At 46.5% G+C, this 19,211-nt stretch overlaps 1 gene segment (V, D, J or C); it reads left to right on the forward strand.

Moving 5' to 3' along the window:
• The first annotated feature begins 1,542 nt into the window (after positions 1-1,542).
• LOC141570470 (immunoglobulin heavy variable 4-38-2-like) lies at positions 1,543-11,710 on the forward strand. The segment is given in 3 exon segments: positions 1,543-1,666; positions 1,750-2,060; positions 11,519-11,710. Coding segments are annotated over 3 exon segments (549 nt in total).
• The last annotated feature ends 7,501 nt before the right edge of the window (positions 11,711-19,211 follow it).

Consider the following 19,211-nt stretch of genomic DNA (forward strand, 5'->3'; position numbering starts at 1 on the left):
TCCAGTCTGAGCGCACCTCAGGGAGGTGAGGACACACCGCACACTGGGGCTGGCCGGGGCTGTGGACGGGGCTCAGTCCTCTCCTCCACTTGGGAAGGGGAGCGGGAGTGGGAGTGGAGAGCACGTGGGTGAGCACTGGGCACTGGTGTGAGCAGCTGGAGGAGACGTTCTCTCAGCTTCTTTCTCTGGGCGGCCACCTGCCTTTTCCATCATGCTGGTCACAGCTGACTGGAGCCCAGGCCCCTAAAGACGTGTCCCCCAGGGCCTGCAGGACAGTGATGTCACCCCTTGTCAGAGACTCCACCCCAATCCCACGTGGCTGCACCAACCCCTCACTCCCAGCACTTGTGTCAATGACGGGATCGCCTGAGACATTTATCATCCTGAGGAAATCTCACATCTTCTCCGTAAATTTCCTAAGTCTGTAAGAGACGCCCCAGTTCACGTCATGCAGAGTAAAATATTTGTGATCACATTTAGGGGTTTCTAGGACACTGGGGTGTGTGCAAGACTCAGAGAACCAAACCTGGGTTTAAGCATTTACCAGGCTGGTAAATCCATGACGTGTTTCACCTCAGTTTAGTGACTTCATAACAGATACAACTGTTTTGCACGTTGGTTTCCCCTTCCTTGTATTCTTATCCCACCATGAGCTCTTGGCCACTTCCCAGAAATCAGCCTCCATATTTCCTTCCTCCCACAGCCTCAGGTGATCACAGGAGGCAGGGGACAAACTGACCTTCTGTGACCAGGACGCAGCTCACGCTGTGCACACCCATCTCAGAACCCTTGCTGGTCCAGAAGAACCTGTGAGTCAGTGGGAAAAGAGGTTTCCAGGTGGTCAGAGCATTTTTCTGGTCAAGAAACATGGAAGACCTTCCTGAGTGGCTCACCTGGGGAGGAGCTGCCCTGTCCTGGGAGACGTGAGAAGACAGGAGGGACACAGAGGGTCTAAAACCTCGTGACTGCTGCCTGGCAGCTGTGGCCTCATGGGAGGCAGGTCCTCACCCAGCTTGGCCTGTTCCCTGGAGCTGGACTCTGAGTAAAGGCTACACCTGCACAGTCACCTGCAGGGCCCGGGGTCTCAGCCAGGTCATGAGAAGGGCTGGTCTCCACTTTGCAATCATTCTTTATATTAAAGTTGACATCAAAATTTGATTTTACACAAAACTATGATTATACAATTGGAAATGTTGAATCTATTCAATGTGCTCCTTTGGGTTTGGGAAGACGTTGTGTCATATATTAATGCCCTTTCACATTGATTTAAATAGTCTGTGAGATTAAAACAGTGCGATCCACTCATCTATCCCGCAAGCATCCTTAGCTCAGAATGATGGGACCGTCCTGTGACCTGATTCCAAGGTGCCTCATAAACCAGGTGCTCTCCCATCCCGGACCAAGGCCATGTCAGTCTCAGAAGGAATCCATGTGCTCAGGACCCAGGAAGACATGATGGGACTGGCCCCACTTGATCCCCACTTATAAGGAAGAGACAGCCCCTCATGCAAATTTCTCCTCAGGCTCCAGGGTAAAACCCTCCTGGGGCTGTGAGCTCCCTGCTCTCTCCTCACACAGGCTGAGGTCTCTGGGGAAGGCAGAGCTGTGGTCTAGAAGAAGATGGCACTGCTGGGTCTTCTCCTGTGCCTGGTGACAGCCCCCCAAGGTGAGGGTCTCAGGTGTCAGACACGGGTCTGTGGGATGGATGTGACTGCACGTGAGTGACAGACTGATTCTCCTTGTCCCCAGGTGTCCTGTCCCAGGTGCAGCTGCAGGAGTCGGGCCCAGGACTGGTGAAGCCCTCGCAGACCCTGTCCCTCACCTGCGCTGTCTCTGGTTACTCCATCACCAGTGGTTACTGCTGGCACTGGATCCGGCAGCCCCCGGGGAAGGGACTGGAGTGGATCGGGCGCATATGTTATGATGGGAGCACATACTACAGCCCGTCCCTCAAGAGCCGCACCTCCATCTCCAGAGACACGTCCAAGAACCAGTTCTCCCTGCAGCTGAGCTCTGTGACCACCGAGGACACAGCCGTGTATTACTGTGCGAGGGACACAGTGAGGGGAAGTCAGTGTGAGCCCAGACACAAACCTCCCTGCAGGGGCAGGAGGGCTGGGCTGCAGGGGGCGCTCAGGACACCAGGGGGCGCTCAGGACACCAGGGGGCGCTCAGGACACCAGGGGGCGCTCCAGACCAACAGAGAACAGCTGTGCACCTTGGGGGGGAACGGTTTCTTTGTTTGGAGCAGGGATTTCCTCTCAAACCTCTCAGCTGCCCCCGGGGACAACACTTGCTTCTTCTTTCTGGCTCTGTTTTCTCATATTCTCACTGCAGACAGCAAGTGAAGAAGGGACATGGTCTGTTGTCAAATGACATATTGCAGTGACTGGGGACCACTCCTTCACCAAGTTCCTGGGCGTCCTTTATTTATTGATTGATAAGACGACCATCCTGAAGGCTCTTCTAGAAAGGAGCAGATGAGCTCTTTACAACTTTACGTAAAACGTCATGTTAAGCTCTTCAATATACAACAAAACGTGCCCCAGAGGGTGTCTGCTCACATAAGTAGTGACCAGGTTTCATGCTGTTCTCATGCTACTTGATCAGTACACACACACACACACACACATAGACTCGCACGCGTGCTCTTACACTCACACATGCTCACAGACACAGACACACTCACACACAAGCACAGAAAACTCACACACACACAGGTTTTAGAAAAATAAATATTCAAACATAAGCCGTCATACAAATGTGCTCTGAGTGCACATGATGTCGCATATGATTTCCTCTAAAGTGTGTCCAGATACCTTCCACATGTTAATGCACCATCAGCAATATTGTTGGGGCAGATGGTACTTTCTCCTAATATTGTTACCACATGTACTTTATAGAAGAACTTTCACTAGAATTTTTTAAATTTTTACAGTAACAATTACTTTTTTGGTTTAAATTAAAATTTATTGGGGTGACAATTGGTAGTAAAGTTACGTAGATTTCGTGTACCATTTTGTAATCCCAGAGTAACAATTATTATAAATAAAATTATGTCTCCATATCTTCAGAAGTGATTACCACATAAGGTTTGATAACATCCATCGTCTCATATGGATATAAGAAAAGAAGAAAACAAAGAACAGAACAAGGAGGAAAGTGTGTTTTCCTTGTGCTGAGTACTTTGAGGCTCGACTCCCTCAGCGTCACACACACCGCACAGCAGTGTGAACTGCAGGCAGCGAGGTGTCCATTACATCCCAGCACTCACTGCTCCTGAACTGGAAGTTGGTACCTTTTCCTCACCATCGTGCACGTCTCCCACTGCCCGACCCCATCCATGGCCATGACACACACGATCCCTCCTGTATGCTTCTCTTTGGATTCCACACATAAGTTAGATCGTACAGTGTTTGCCTTTCTCTGTGTGACTTACATAGTTTACCATTATTCCCTCAAGGTCCGTTTATGTTGCTGCAAATGGCAGCATTTCCTTCTTTTTATGGCTGAATCGTATTCCATTATACATACTTTACTCACTCACTTGTTGATGGACACTTAGGCTGTTTCCATGTCTTGGCTACGGTACATAACGCTTCAGTCAACATGGGAGCACAGATAACTCTGCAACATGGTGACTTTGTTTCGTTTAGATAAATACCCAGAGTTGGGATTGCTAGATAATATGATAGTTTTACTTTTAATATTTTCAGGAACCTGCATGCTGTTTTCTGTAGGAGCTGCACCCATTCATTTACCACCAATAGTGCATGAGGATTCCCTTTCCTGCACATCTGTGCCACCATTTATGATTTCTTTTTTGTTGTTGTTAATATGGATTTTTCACTTTTTTGTAATTTTTCTGTTTTGTTCTCTGGGGTACAGTTTTAGACGTTCTTTTACAATCTATACATTATCACACTATCAGATATATAATTTGTAATTATTTTCTACCATTCAGTAAGTTCCTTTTCATGACGTCCATTGTGTCTTTCTAATGCACATACAATTTTGAGTTTCATCTATCCTGATTTGTCTATTTTTGTGCTTGTATCCTGTGTTTTGATATTACATTGAATAAACTATTGCCAAATCCATTGTCACGAGGCTTTCCTTTGTGTTTTCTCTAGGGATTTTACACTTTTACGTCTTATATTTACGTCCTTAAACCATTTTGAGTTAATTTTTGTGTATGGTATATGATGGGGTTCAGTCATTGTTTTGCAGGAGGATTTCCACTGACCCAGCACCATTTCTTTTTTGTTTTTAATTTTATTAAATTTATTGGGGTGACAATTGTTAGTAAATTACATAGATTTCAGGTGTACAATTCTGTATTACATCATCTATAAATCCCATTGTGTTCACCACCCAGAATCAGTTCTCCTTCCATCACCATATATTCGATCCCCCTTACCCTCATCTCCCCCCCACACCCCACACCCCTTACCCTCTGGTAACCACTAAACTATTGTCTGTGTCTATGAGTTTCTGTTTCTCATTTGTTTGTCTTGTTCTTTTGTTGTTTTTGGTTTATATACCACATATCAGACCAGCACCATTTCTTGCTGACACTGCACTTTTCCCATCAGGTGATCTATCAATACAGGAAAATAAAATGACAAAATTCAACATGGCTTCTGATTTTAAAAAATCATGCAACACAGTGGGAATAGAAGGAAACTGTTACATATAATAAAGGTCCTATATCATAAGTGCATCATAACTTCATTCTCCACAGTGAAAGAATAAAACCTTTCCCTAGAAGACGAGGAGGAAGACAAACATGCCCACACTCACCACTCCCATCCGTCACAGGGGTGCAGGTCAGATGTGGTCACACAGCAGCCTAGCTGTCTGTCCCCCCCAACCTTTCCCTAAGGAAAGAAGAAGTTGTGGGACTGTGCCTCTCTGGGGTTGAGTTTATAATATCCTGAGTCTCTCCATCTGGTCTTCAAGAGAAGGGTCTGCAGTCAAAGACAAGTAAGATTCCTCACGGGAGGGACAACTCAAGCCAGATGGGACCCCGTTGAGACCCCAATGAGCTGTTATAAGAAATAATAAAACGGAGCCTTGCCCCTCCTTCTTGTTCTTGTGGGAAGCTGCTGCTGGCCCCTGCCACTCCCTCTCACCTTATTGTGAGAGAGGCCCATTAGAGGATAAGATCTAGCTCTTTCTGCTCAGCTCCTGGGACAGTTTCACGGCGAGAGACTCTCTCCCCCAGGGTGGTGCAAACCGCATCTTAGTCATCTTGGGATGACATGCTTCAGCTGCTTTGGGACAAATAATTGGGTATTGAAATCTTTTTTTTGAAATGGTGTAAGAGTTTCACAGACCCTGCCTCTAATCATGTGATGTTCATTGTTTGTAATCAATAAATACTGTCAGTGACCCGATTTGGGGCGCCAGTCTCTTGAGGCTGCGAGTCCCTTGGTCCTCTGTGATTTAACTGTATATGAGTCTCTGTCTCTTTATTATGGTTTAACCCTCGCCGCCTCCGTCACCTTCCCACGGCTTGTGTTGTGCCGGTCGCAACATCTGGCGCCCAACGTGGGGCTCGAGGAGAGACTAATGACTAAGAGTCGTAGGGTCTGCAGATACGGTTGAGGGGCCTCTGAGCATCCGTCGCGACAGCTACCTGGGGGGAGGAGGTAGTTTTTGGACTTGGAGAATTAAACCGAGGTAATTCGGAGACGTCAACAGAGAACAAAATTACTAACATTTTCGTGTGGAAGAGTGTGACTGTGTGTGTGGATGCTTATAGCCCCACGGTCTTCGTGATTACGGGACTTGAGTGGGCTCGTCACCGCGGTACCGTCACCACGTCATAAGGCATAACGGCGACTTGGGGGTCTCCCCAACCAGGACTGGGGTTTATACAGTTGCTCCTTTGCCAAGACGGGTGCTAAGCTCCCGCGAGGGGAACGGCCGGCCGAGCCTCTGAGTGCCATTGAGTGAAAGTCCTTCCTTTTCCTTCCTGCTCCTTAACTAGCGTGGGTAATGCAGAAAGCAAGTATAGACCTTATGTTTGCCTGCTTAAGCAGCTCCTCAAAAAGGGGAAACATAAGACCTCAGAAAAAAGGAAGCACTCCTTAAAGTCACTGAGACTCACTGTTCCTGGTTTCCTAACCTAGGAGCGTTAGATTTAGAAAAAATGGGATGTGGTTGGCGGGATCTCCGTGATTTACATGCCACGGACGTCCTTTCCGGCTCAATCTGGGAGACGTTTGAACAGGTCCGGTCAGTCTTGGAACCACTCCAAACAGATTCAGAAGAAAAGGAAGACAGAGAAGACAGTAAAGCTTCTCCCCAAAGGGTAAAGAAGGCGTTAGATGAGGATGAGGGGTCTGAGTCAAACTCCACAATTATTCCTAGAAACCTTCATCCTGACCTGGAGGAGTGTTTCCAGGAGGAATCTCCTCCCCTCCTCCGATTCACTGGCCCCCACCGCAGCCTTGCGGAGACCAGGCGTGGAATCCTCCAAAAACTTCGTATGGTCCTAATAATCCTTTTAAAAAGGAACCTCCTCAGATAACAGTCAAACAATTCAGTTTTTAATTGTCAGCCTTAGAACAAGGCATACGTCAGGCTAAACTGGAAGGAGATGTGGACGCTCTTCATTGTCCTGTGATTGTCAGGCAGGTGGAAGCACCTGATGCTGACCATCCTGTGGGGATTCATGAGGCGGCTGTGGGGGCAGAGCCCCAGAAAGAGGTTTACAGGCTCTCGGCCTCACGTGGAGGGGTGCTGGCTCGGGTGGTGGATGGCCATCAGCTGTGGCTGATTGGCCGTCAGCTGTAGCCATTGGGCCGTTGGCCACTGATATAACTGCTGCGGCTACGAAGGAGAGCGGAGGAGAGTGGAGGAGAGTGAAAGAGAGTCATCGGTGGGTTGCAGACAAAACGAACAGCAGGTCGCACGTCCAGTGAACCCAGCCTCCAGTGAGACCGTAGTGGTATGACTCCCCTACCTATGGCTCCGTGGGTGTTCCTTTTTGGCCTCACCATGTCCTGCGTTCTTGTATGGGGAGCGGGAGCAGAGACCCCGCAGGCCTCCCCGCACGACAGCGGCCTATGAACCTTTTCCTTTCAACCTACTCAAGGGACTAACACAGGCAGTGCTGCAGTTTGGGACCACTTCTCCCTATACTGTTGGCCTCCTTAAAGGCACTGCCAATGGCAACAGAATGATCCCAGCTGATTGGAATGCTTTGGCAAAGACGTGTCTCACCTCTGCTCAATTCCTCCAATTTAAAACCTGGTGGATTGAAGGTGCAGAAAATTTAGAAAGACAAAATCAGATTCGTAATATAAACATTACCGCTGATCAATTATTGGGAAAAGGAATTTGGGCTGCAACTCGTGATCAGCTAGATATGGAAGAATTGGCCATTGGACAATTAAAGCAAATCTGCCTGACAGCATGGGGAAAGATCGAGGTAGAGGGCAAAACCCATTCCTCCTTTCAAAAGATCCTTCAAGGACCTCAGGAACCTTATGCTGATTTCTTGGCGCGCCTACAGGAAGCTATTAATAAACAAATAAATAATGTTATTTTACAAATTATGGCTTTTGAAAATGCTAATAAAGATTGTCAGAGTTATTGGAGCTCAAGAGGGAAAGACGGATGCCATTGGGCTATTTACGCTTATGCCTAGAAGTAGGGACAGAAGATCCTAAGGCAGCACTGTTAGCTAACGCTATTACAGGAGCCCTTCAGAAAAACGATAAATTTTCTGGCACTTGCCATAATTGTGGAAAGACAGGACATACTAAAAAGAACTGCAGAGTCAAAAATAAAAATAATTCTCAACGACAACAGCCTGCTCCTCCCCAAGGCGTTAGACAGCCCGGGGTGTGTCCACGCTGCCAAAAAGGAAATCATTGGGCATCAGCGTGTAGATCCAAATATCATAAGGACGGAACTCACTTCAGGGAAATGGGAAGCAGGGCCAGCCCCAGGCCCAGACAACAACCGGGGCGTTTGTGAGTCAGCCGGTCCCTCAACTGGGAGTGTTTGCCAACCCGGCAGTGCCACAGAATTATCAGTCAGTGCCACCTCCTCAAAGTTATCAGTTGAGCAACTAACCTCTGCCACTGAAGAAAGTGCTGCAGTTGATGTTTGTACAGCTCAGGATATGTTATTGCTTCCAGGAGAAACACCTCTCCGTGTGCCCACAGGCATAGTTGGACCAATTCCTAAAAATGCAGTTGGACTTCTCCTTGGTCATTCAAGCTTAACATCAAAAGGAGTTACAGTCCACACTGGAATAATAGACCCAGATTTTAAAGGAGAAATTCAGATTGTTATGTCCTCCTCAGTTACTTGGTCAGCAAAAAAGGGAGAGAGAGTTGCTCAGCTTCCTTTAATTCCTTATATTCCACCCAGTTTGCGAGGGACTCAAAAAAGAACTGGAGGATTTGGAAGTATCGGCTCTATAGGTACATTCCTGGCAGAAAACATTTCTAATATTCGCCCGATGTGCCATGTTAAATTTCAGGATAGAAAATTCTTGAGACTTATGGATACTGGTGCTGATATCTCCATAATTTGTTCCCAGGACTGGCCAGCCAATTGGCCTACCCAACAAGCTAATATTAATGTTGTTGGAGTAGGTGAGGTTAAGAAATTGCTTCAAAGCACCCACATCCTCCCGTGCCTTGGGCCAGAAGGACAGAAAGGATGTTTACAACCTTATATTGCTGATATTCCAATACGTTTATGGGGTAGAGATCTGCTTTCCCAATGGAGAGCTGGGATTGTCATTCCCCCCGGACAATATATTCCACAAAGTCAAAAAATGATGAAACAGATGGGCTATCAGTCAGGACAAGGCCTCTGTAAATTTAATCAAGGTATTACCCAGCCCCTCCAACCTGTGTTACAGGTAGGTCGAGAAGGATTAGGATTTCATCCACAAGAACAACAGCCTGTTTGTTAGGGGCCGCTGTTGCTGAGCTAAAAACTCCTTTGGCTCTTAGATGGATTAGTTCTAAGCCTCATCGGATTGAACAGTGGTCCCTTTCTAAAGAGAAATTAGAGGCGTTAACAGAGTTGGTGCAAATTCAATTAAAACAAGATCATATAGAATCTTCCACCAGTCCGTGGAATTCCCCAGTGTTTGGACAATGGAGAATGCTCACAGATTTGCGAGTAGTCAATTCTTTAATTGAGCCTATGGGTCCACTTCAACCTGGACTCCCTCAACCATCTATGATTCCAAAAAATTGGCCATTAGTAGTTATAGATTTACAAGATTGTTTTTATTCAATTCCTTTGCATCCTGAAGATTGCCCTAGATTTGCGTTTTCAGTGCCCTCTTTAAATAATAAAGAACCAATTAAAAGATATCAGTGGAAGGTACTTCCTCAGGGCATGCTAAATAGTCCCACAATTTGTCAGTTTTGTGTGGCTAGAGCTGTTTCTCCAGTTAGAGAAAAATTTCAAAACTGTTATATCATTCATTATATGGATGATATTCTTTGTGCCGCATCCTCTCCAGAAGTTTTAGCTAATTGTTTTAAATTATTACAAGAACAACTTGAATTAGCAGGACTTTGTATTGCTCCTGATAAAATTCAAACCACAACTCCTAGAAAATATCTCGGAGCTATTCTGGATAGGCAGACAATTAGACCTCAAAAGATACAAATTAGAAGAGATCAGATTTCCACTTTAAATGATTTACAAAAGTTGTTGGGAGATATTCATTGGCTGTGTCCCACTCTGGGAATCCCAACCTATGCGCTCAGTAATTTGTTTGGTCTTTTGCGGGGTCCTTCTCAATTAGACAGTCCCCGTACTCTGACTCCTCAAGCTTGTCAGGACCTAAAATTAGTAGAAAAGAAAATTCAGGAAACCCAGATTCAGCGCATAGATCCATCACAGCCTTTGCAGATTTTAATTTTTCCCACTCCTCATTCGCCTACAGCGGTCATTGTCCAACAAGATGACCTAGTGGAGTGGTTGTTTTTGCCTAATAATTTTGTCAAGACCCTTCCAACATATTTAGAGTTCATTTCAGAGCTTGTTTCATGAGCTCACACCAGAGTTCTTCATTTAAAGGGAATTGAAGCTAATAAGATAATAGTTCCGTTTAAAAAACAATAAATCATACATTGAAACATTCATTCTGAAGTTTGGCAAATTGCTATTTGTGGATATTTTGGAGTAATTGATAATCATTATCCAAAAAATAAATTGTTCCAATTTCTGTTAAAAACTAGCTGGATTCTACCCAAGAGATTAAGTTCAGTTCCGATTTCAAAAGGAAAAACAGTTTTTACTGATGGATCCAGTAATGGCAGAGCTGCAGTTGTCAGTGAGGTAGATCAACAAGTTATTCAGACCAATTGCACCTCTGCACAAAGAGCAGAGCTAGTTGCAGTTTTAACTGCCTTACAAGATCGTAGTGAGCCATTAAATATTGTCTCTGATTCCGCTTATGTTGTGCATACAGTACAAAACATAGAGACGGCGCTTTTGTCTAATAACCCAAACCCGTCTCTCCAGTTTCTTTTTAATCAACTCCAACAAGTTGTCAGAAAGCGACAACATCCATTTTTTTATTACTCATATCCGCACTCACACTCCCTTACCGGGACCATTGACTTGTGGCAATGCTCTTGCAGATTCATTGGTTGCTAATGTATTAGTTACCAAGGCAACCGAGTTTCATTAAGCCACACCAATGTTGCTGGCCTTCGGGCTCGCTTCCCTGTCACCTGCAAACAGGCTAAACATATAATTCAAACCTGCCCTACTTGTCAGATTCTTAATGCTCCTCAAGAACGCCCAGAAGGGGTTAATCCCCGAGGTTTGGTTCCTAATGCTATTTGGCAAATGGATGTAACCCATGTTCCTTCATTTGGATGATTGTCATTTGTTCATGTCACAATTGACACATCTTCGGGTTTCATCACGACCACCGCTCAGAGCGGTGATACCCCTGGACATTCCTGTAGACATTTGCTTATTTGTTTTTCCATTATGGTACTTCCTAAGGCCATTAAGACAGATAATGGCCCTGCTTATACTAGTAATAGGTTCACAAAATTCTGTGAACAGTGGAATATTAATCATACTACCGGGATTCCTTATAATCCCCAAGGACAAACCATTGTAGAACGTGCTAATTGTACTCTTAAAAAGCAATTACAAAAACAAAAAGGGGGAGACAAGGACCCTCCGCAGGTACAACTGGCCAAAGCTATGCTTACCTTAAATTTTTTGAAATTTTCTGGCTCTAGCAGTAACACAGAGCCACACCTTGGGCACACAGCTGCAGAAAGACATTTTAATAATCTCCATAGCCCTAAAGCTTTGGAGGATGTGCCCATTTGGTGGAAGGATATTCAGACTAATCAATGGCAGTTAGGGACTCTGTTACCATGGGGACGAGGCTTTGCTTGTATTTCCCCAGGACCAAAGGCATGTCCTTTGTGGGTGCTGAGTCAGTGCATTAAGCCATATCATGGAGTCCAGTCCCCCGTCCAATGTGACCATCACTCGCCAGACCAGACCACCACGGTTGTGTCGCCACTTGTTGAGTGATGCCTCTGAACGACCTATACCGTTGGACAAATCGCTTCATGGGTCCCCGCTATCGGGCTCCGGCTTCCTGGATGACATGCCCACCGAGTCAGCCCTACCCAGTGCCAATGCCCCTGCCAAGTGTGGCGACTCCTCCGATGTCACCTGGGCCTGAGCTGCGCGGCGCCTCCCAGCGGTCCGATCCTGTGCCATCATTAGCTCATGTTCCTCGTGGAGCCACTGCACTCCCAACGTGGAGACAACTTAGAAAATTGTCTCATGAGACAAAGAAAAAAGTAAATGAGGTTAGACACAGACAACAGTTTAGTGGTTACCAGAGGGTAAGGGGGGTGGGGGGTGGGAGATGAGGGTAAGGGGGTCAAATATAAGGTGATAGAAGGAGAACTGACTCTGGGTGGTGAACACACAATGGGATTTATAGATGATATAATACAGAATTATGCACTGAAATCTATGTAATTTTACTAACAATTGTCACCCCAATAAATTTAAAAAATAAATTTAAAAAAAAAGAAAAAACTAAATGAGGAAAGGCTCCCTAGAACAGCCACCAACATGTTTGTTTCCATGATGGCTGTTCTCACAGCTGTAAGTTGTTTTCCATCAGGTGTTCAAGCAGAGAATTTTACCTATTGGGCTTATGTTCCCAACCCCATTGCTGACACCTGTGACCTGGAATGATGATCCTCCTTTAGTTTATATAAATGACAGTTCCTGGTTCCCAGGCCCAGAGGATCAAAGGGCCCAGAGCTTCCCTAATGAAGAAGGCAGAGTTTAATCCTTTTGGTGCCTCCGCCTTGGGATACATATATCCCTCTCTGCATCGACCCTATTCCTCCCTGTGTTCCAGTTTTTGATCAAGCTTGGGTAATCCCAAAAGACAAAGGCATGATTCCTATAAAGATCCATTTATGCTTTCAGGAAAAGGATTTCAGACAGAAGGTTAAGTACCCACCTTTTTCCTCCTTCCATCCATCCCTGTCCTCAGGGCAAGCAGGTTGACACTCATTCCCACATTCATTGGGAAGAATGCAGGGAAGTTTAGATGGAGTGTTAACTCGTACCTCTCTAGGTACAATTGTTGACTGGGGACCTTTTGGTATTGCTGTGCACACCTGTTCCCAGGAAGATGTTCTGATCCTCAATCTCTCAAAGATAAATTAGTGTTGGGAGATTTTCCTAAAATTATTAAATCCCCATTTGATTTATCCATTTATTGGATAAAGTTCTGGCCCCTACAGTTAAAATGATCACTCCTATTCGGGGTCCAGTTCAAAAACCTTGTGGAAAGTAGCCTTAGCCCTAGGTCCATGTGGGGGCGGAGCCCCAGAGAGAAGTTTCCAGGCTCTCGGCCTCACATAGACAGGTGCCTGGCTCAGGTAGTAAATGGCCAACTGTGATTGCATGGCCATCAGCTGTGGCTAGTTGGCCGTCAGCTGTAACCAGTGAGCCATTGGCCACTAATATAACTGCTGTGGCTACGCTAGGAGAAAGGAGAAGAGAGAAAGAATGGGGGCTAGCAAGAAGATGGTGGCTGGGCTGGCAAGCGTGGATGGCGGTTTGCGGACAGTGTGGATCCAGCCTCCAGTGAGAGTATAGTGCCGGTTCCAGAGAGAAGATAGTTCTGATCCTCAATCTCTATGGCTCCGTGGGTGTTCCTTTTGGCCTCACCATTATTAAATCCCCATTTGATTTATCCTTTATGGAGCGGGAGCAGAGACCCACCACAGTTAAAAATGATCACTCCTATTCAGGGTCCAGTTCAAAAACCTTGTGGAAAGCAGGGTCTCCCGCATGACAGTCCAATTAAAATTTGGGATGGAAATTTAACTAAAGATAATAATAAATAATATACCTTTAGATTTGAGAAGACACAGATGCTTAATTTACAAGTGTGTCTTAAAATTCCTTATGTTTTTCTGGTAGGAAAATTTATTGTAGAAAATTCTCTTAGTATTGTTGAATGTTTTCAATGTCGTTTGTATACCTGTATTGATTCTTCAATTTATAATTATTCTGTAGATAAAGTTATGATTTTAAGAAAAAGACGGGGTCGGTGGATTCCTGTTCAAGCCTCTAGGGTGTGGGAGAGCTCTCCCGCTGTTCATATTGTTCTTCAATTGCTTCATAAGATTGTACATAGAACCAAAAGATTTATTGGATTGTTAATTGCTGCTATTATGGGAATAATTGCTGTAACCACTGTTGCTGCTGTTTCTGGTGTTGCTCTTCATCAAACTGTTCAAACCACTGAATTTGTACAAAAATGGCATGAAAATGCTAGTAAAACCTGGAATCAACAAGATAGATCAAGAGATTAATGTCAGATTAACTGATTTAGAAACAACTTTTGTTTTTCTTGGTGATCAATTAGAAAATTTACGTACTATGATTACTCTTAAATGTGATTGGAATGTATCCACTTATTGTGTAACCCCATTTTCTTATAATCAAACACGTACCCCTTGGAATGAGGTCCACGCTCACCTTTTAGGACATATGACTAATCTCACTGTAGATATTGTTCAGTTACAACAAGAAGTTGATCAAATGTCTAGTGCTAAGCTCCAACTTCTCCCAGGAGAAGATACCCTGTCTGCTGCTGCAGAGAGACTCTCCACCTTAAACCCTGTCAATTGGATAAAACATTTGGGTGGTGGGTTTATTGGTACTATTGCTGTATTAATTGTTGTATTTTGTTTGTTTTGTTTAGTCCTCGGATGCGGACAGAGCTCCCTCCGAAGGGCATTAAATGAAGAGACGGCACAGTCTGTGTTTCTTGCACTACAAAAACAAAAAGGGGGAGATGTGGTCACACAGCAGCCTGGCCGTCTGTCCCCCCAAACCTTTCCCTAAGGAAAGAAGAAGTTGTGGGACTGTGCCTCTCTGGGGTTGAGTTTATAATATCCTGAGTCTCTCCATCTGGTCTTCAAGAGAAGGGTCTGCGGTCAAAGACGAGTAAGATTCCTCGCGGGAGGGACAACTCAAGCCAGATGGGACCCCGTTGAGACCCCAGTGAGCTGTTATAAGAAATAATAGCAGGGAGCCTTGCCCCTCCTTCCTGTGGTTCTTGTGGGAAGCTGCTGCTGGCCTCTGCTACTCCCTCTCACCTTATTGTGAGAGAGGCCCATTAGAGCGATAAGATCTAGCTCTTTCTGCTCAGCTCATGGGACAGTTTCACTGCGAGAGACTCTCCCCCAGGATGGTGCACACCGCACCTTAGTCATCTTGGGATGACATGCTTCGGCTGCTTTGGGACTAATAATTGGGTATTGAAATCATTTTTTTGAAATGGTGTAAGAGTTTCACAGACCCTGCCTCTAATCATGTGATGCGCATTGTTTGTAATCAATAAATACTGTCAGTGACCTGATTCGGGGCGCCAGTCTCTTGAGGCTGTGAGTCCCTTGGTCCTCTGTGATTTAACTGTATATGAGTCTCTGTCTCTTTATTATAGTTTAAACCTCGCCGCGCCGTCACCTTCCCACGGCTTGTGTTGTGCCGGTTGCAACAGGCAGACCCAAAGAAATTTCACCGCTCCACAAAAAATGAAAAAATGCATATAAATAGGAAAGGAAGACGTACAACTAGCATTGTGACACAGGACATGATGTCATATGTGGAATACATTTTACCCCATTAATTAAATGGAGTTTTCCCTTTGCAGAAGAGTTTAATGTGTGTGTGGATTTGTTTTGCATTATATGTGAGTTTGTGCATTCACTGGACACTGCAGTAACTTAATGCAGATCTGAGTGAACAGTTTGTGCATGTGTCTGTCCATATGTGTGTGAGTCCATTCGTGTGTGTGTGTGTGCATGTGTGGGAGGGGCCAATTACAGGGTAAAATATTTTCATCTGTATCTACCATCATTCCAACTTTTGATATCAAATAGTTTTATTTGAGAAACTCATTAAATCGCTTTAATGAAAGCAATTTATCCAAGGAACTCCTTCTTTGTCATAAATTGAATGTGTGACCAAATGTAGGCCCATATACTCTTCCCAGGATTCTGAAACATGGATTGACCCGAGTATATATGGGGCTTAGTTGTCGCCGGGTCATTCTGTGAGAGGCAGTGACATAAGTCCAGGGCTTATCAGGTGTGACCTTGACTGACACTTTCAGCCCTTTGCAGGCTTCCTCCAGGCTCTTCCTGACGCTGAGGGCACTGTGCCTGTGCAGTGTTCTAACAGCTTGTCACTCAGGCATGTTTCATGCTCTTGGCCCCGAAACCTGAAGCAATAGACCCCACACAAACCACACGTGTTTAATCACGACACAACTGTGGGTTCACAGCAACACTGCAGGACAGGGAGTGACCACAGTTATGGAAAATCATGGAGCTCAGAACGGCCAGCATAGAGGGGCACACAGAGCCCTGGATGCCGTAGAATGTCCTGGGTCACGGGTGAGAAGAGGGGAGGCCGACGTGAGGTCACTGAGCCCACAGAGGTGACTGTGCCCCCTGACGACGTCCATGTAGGGACCACGCTGTGGGGTGCACACGCAGTGGGAATACGCCCATGAGCTGCACTTGTTCACACAGTAAGTGTGAGTGATGTGTCCACTGACCCTCCGTCTCCTAACCACAGGGAAGCTCGGACACGACAGTGGGCACAGCCTCCTGCTCTGCCCAGGCTCACACCTCAGCCCTGCAGGCAGGAGGAGCACCGTCCAGCCAGTTCTCCACTCCCCCTGCTCTAGGACAGGACCCCCAGGGCGAGGGTCCCTGGAGGGGCATCCACACAGAGGACACTGTCTGTGGGAAGAGGGGTGTCACAGCCCAGACTCCATCCACACACTGGGCACTTCTGAGGACTTGTCTCCTGGCACCCTGTCCTGAGTTGGGTCCCCATGGAGAGCACACGTGGAGAACACCCCCAGGCCTCGCTTCTCCTGCAGCACAGACTCGCTCCCCTACTGCACAGACCTGCATCCTCCATAGGCGTCAGCACCATGTGACAGCATGCAAATCTCCCCATCCCCCTCCATGGATTGAAAAGCCGAGCCCTGGCCTGGGGCAGTGACTGTGCCCCACCATGGACACGCTCTGTTCCACTCTCCTGCTGCTGACCGTCCCTTCCTGTGAGTGCTCTGGTCAGGACCTCAGGGATGGAGGGACTCCAGTTGTCGTCCAGAAGTAGCTTCACCTTTCTCGTGCTTTCTCCACAGGAGTTCTGTCCCAGGTAACCCTGCAGGAGTCGGGTCCTGGGCTGGTGAGACCCTCCCAGACCCTTACGCTGACCTGCTCCTTCTCGGGGTTCTCGCTGAGCACTACTAATATGGGTATCGGCTGGGTCCGTCAGCCCCCCGGGAAGGCCCTGGAGTGGCTCGCACACATTTGGTGGGATGATGATAAGTATTACAGCCCATCTCTGAAGAGCCGGCTCTCGATCTCCAAGGACACTTCCAGAAACCAGGTGGTCCTAACAATGACCAGCATGGACCCTGCAGACACAGCCACGTATTTCTGTGCACAGTTGGCACAGAGACACAGCCCAGGGGGCTCCTGTACAAGAACTTGGGCTGGGCCTCAGCTGGGCCCCCGTGTCTGCAGCACAGGAACGTGTGGGCACGTGGCATTTCCTGCCAGGCTCTGGGGTTCCTCCCCACCCACAGCCTCAGAGCCCCGTCTTCCCATCTCTTCTCTCCTTAGAAGACCCATGGCCCTGTGAGTGCTGCATGCAGGTGAGAGGCTGAATTCTGTTTCATCAGCAACCTGACAAGGTCAGGTACGTGGACGCAAGGTCACCCACAGGATGCGGCTGTTTCATGGGCTGCTGTCCCTGTAAGTGACAGAATACAAACAAACCCAAAGTCAAGTTTGATTAAAATGCTGGATTTCATGTTGAAGTAGCATTAGCTGATAAGAAATTCGCGTGAATTCCAGAGTTCCATATCCCAGCTTGTCTTGCCATGAAGAAGGAAAAGTGGTCCAAACTGCACGAATCAATAACGTACGAAATGACAGCACAGAAGGACTGTGCTCTCCTCATGGGGTGTCTGGCAGTGGCCGCGCACAAATGATGTTCATCGGATTCACACGGGAGGTGCGATGCACAAACCTTGCTCCAGGAACTTGATTTTGTGCCCAGAGAGCCAGGACAGGCCACGAGAGTGATACACCCAAACCTGGAATCAGGAAGCCTAAGCATGACTCCAGAAGCACCTGTATTACATCTGACGAGCACTCCGTCTAAAAATATACAGCAAAACATCTCTCAATATGTCTCAAGTTAAACTCTGAGCATGAAATTAGAATTGTCATCATTTTATGAAGATCATACAATAAAGAATCACCAGAGTCTACAAATTAATAAAGAAATAAAGTGTTAACATATGTGAATGAGTGACTATGTCACCAGTTTAAGACATCAGAAAATAAATTTTTCAGATAAATTGCATGTGATGAAATTATTTACAGGCAACTAAAAATCATGAAAATTATGTTTGTCAAAGCAGGTCACACAGCCAGGCCAACTGTCAGTGCGGGGACACTGCCCACGTGAAAGCTACAGAGACGAAAGGCAAATTTGGAGTTCCTGAACACGAAATTCAGGGTGTGTGTGTGTATGTGTGACTGTGTCCTACTGGCGCCCAGATGTGGAGTGGGCTTTCAGCTCCATGAGTCTGCACCTGCAGATATAGTCAGATGTCACCTCCAAACAGAGGAACTTCAAGTGGATGAGAGGCCCCCAAAGCCCCCTGAGCTTGTGGACTCAGAACAGTATCGCTGCATCTGGCAGCCCCAGGAATGGTCTCCCTGGAAGCTTCATAAGCCTCTTACTTGGGGACAACCTTCAGTGTCATTGGGAATTAGTGGGGCCAATTCACTATGTCTAGAAATGAAGTCAAAGCTTGTGGTGTCCCTGAGGGAGCATTGTGAGGTCAGGCACAGACATTTAACACTGGACTGGAGACGCTAGAGGTCATGCCCTGTGAGCCCTGACAGGACCCTCCCCTGCAGGGCACAGGCTGGGCTGTAGGGGGCGCTCACGACCCATCAGCAGGGGCTGCAGCCCCAGGAGCAGGTGGGGAGGGAGCGAGAGAGGGGCTTCCTGTGAGGGCCTGGGGCTTCCTTCCTCTTTATAAGAAAGAAAAAAATTTAAAAGAAGGTTTCTGCAAACACTGCTGAAGTGTCTGTAAATATCTTATTCTATTGGGAAAATTTACCAAACATAATGGACAATAAAATCAAATTTAAAATGAGTTTTCCATGACTTCAAGATGTCTTACAGCAACAATATGAATGATGAGGATGGTTTTACTAACTTGAAATTTTCGAAATTTGGGGACACACACTGACCCCAGGATTGAAACATTCAGATCAAAGCCCAGAACAGGCTCAGGTGGTCTCCGTGTCATTCAAAGGGGGGTTCTCAGTGAGGATCGCATCCTGGGGGTTGGTTCCTCACTGGGAAGAGCTCTGTTTGCACAGATTCAGGGACCTGGAAGGGGACACATATCCTCCAACAGGGATTAGGACTTGGACCCTCAGACGCCCACTGAGCATGGTCCTGTGTCATTTAGTCTGTCAGTTGGGCCAAGTCTTCAGCTATGAAACCCTCTGCTCATGAATATGCAAATGAGCTGAGGTGGGCGGGGTTAAATACGGACATGTCTGTGCCCTGAGAGCATCGCCCCACAGCCA

The sequence above is a fragment of the Rhinolophus sinicus genome, linkage group LG03, assembly GCF_036562045.2.
Source record: "Rhinolophus sinicus isolate RSC01 linkage group LG03, ASM3656204v1, whole genome shotgun sequence".
In the NCBI taxonomy this organism is placed as follows: Eukaryota; Metazoa; Chordata; class Mammalia; order Chiroptera; family Rhinolophidae; genus Rhinolophus; species Rhinolophus sinicus.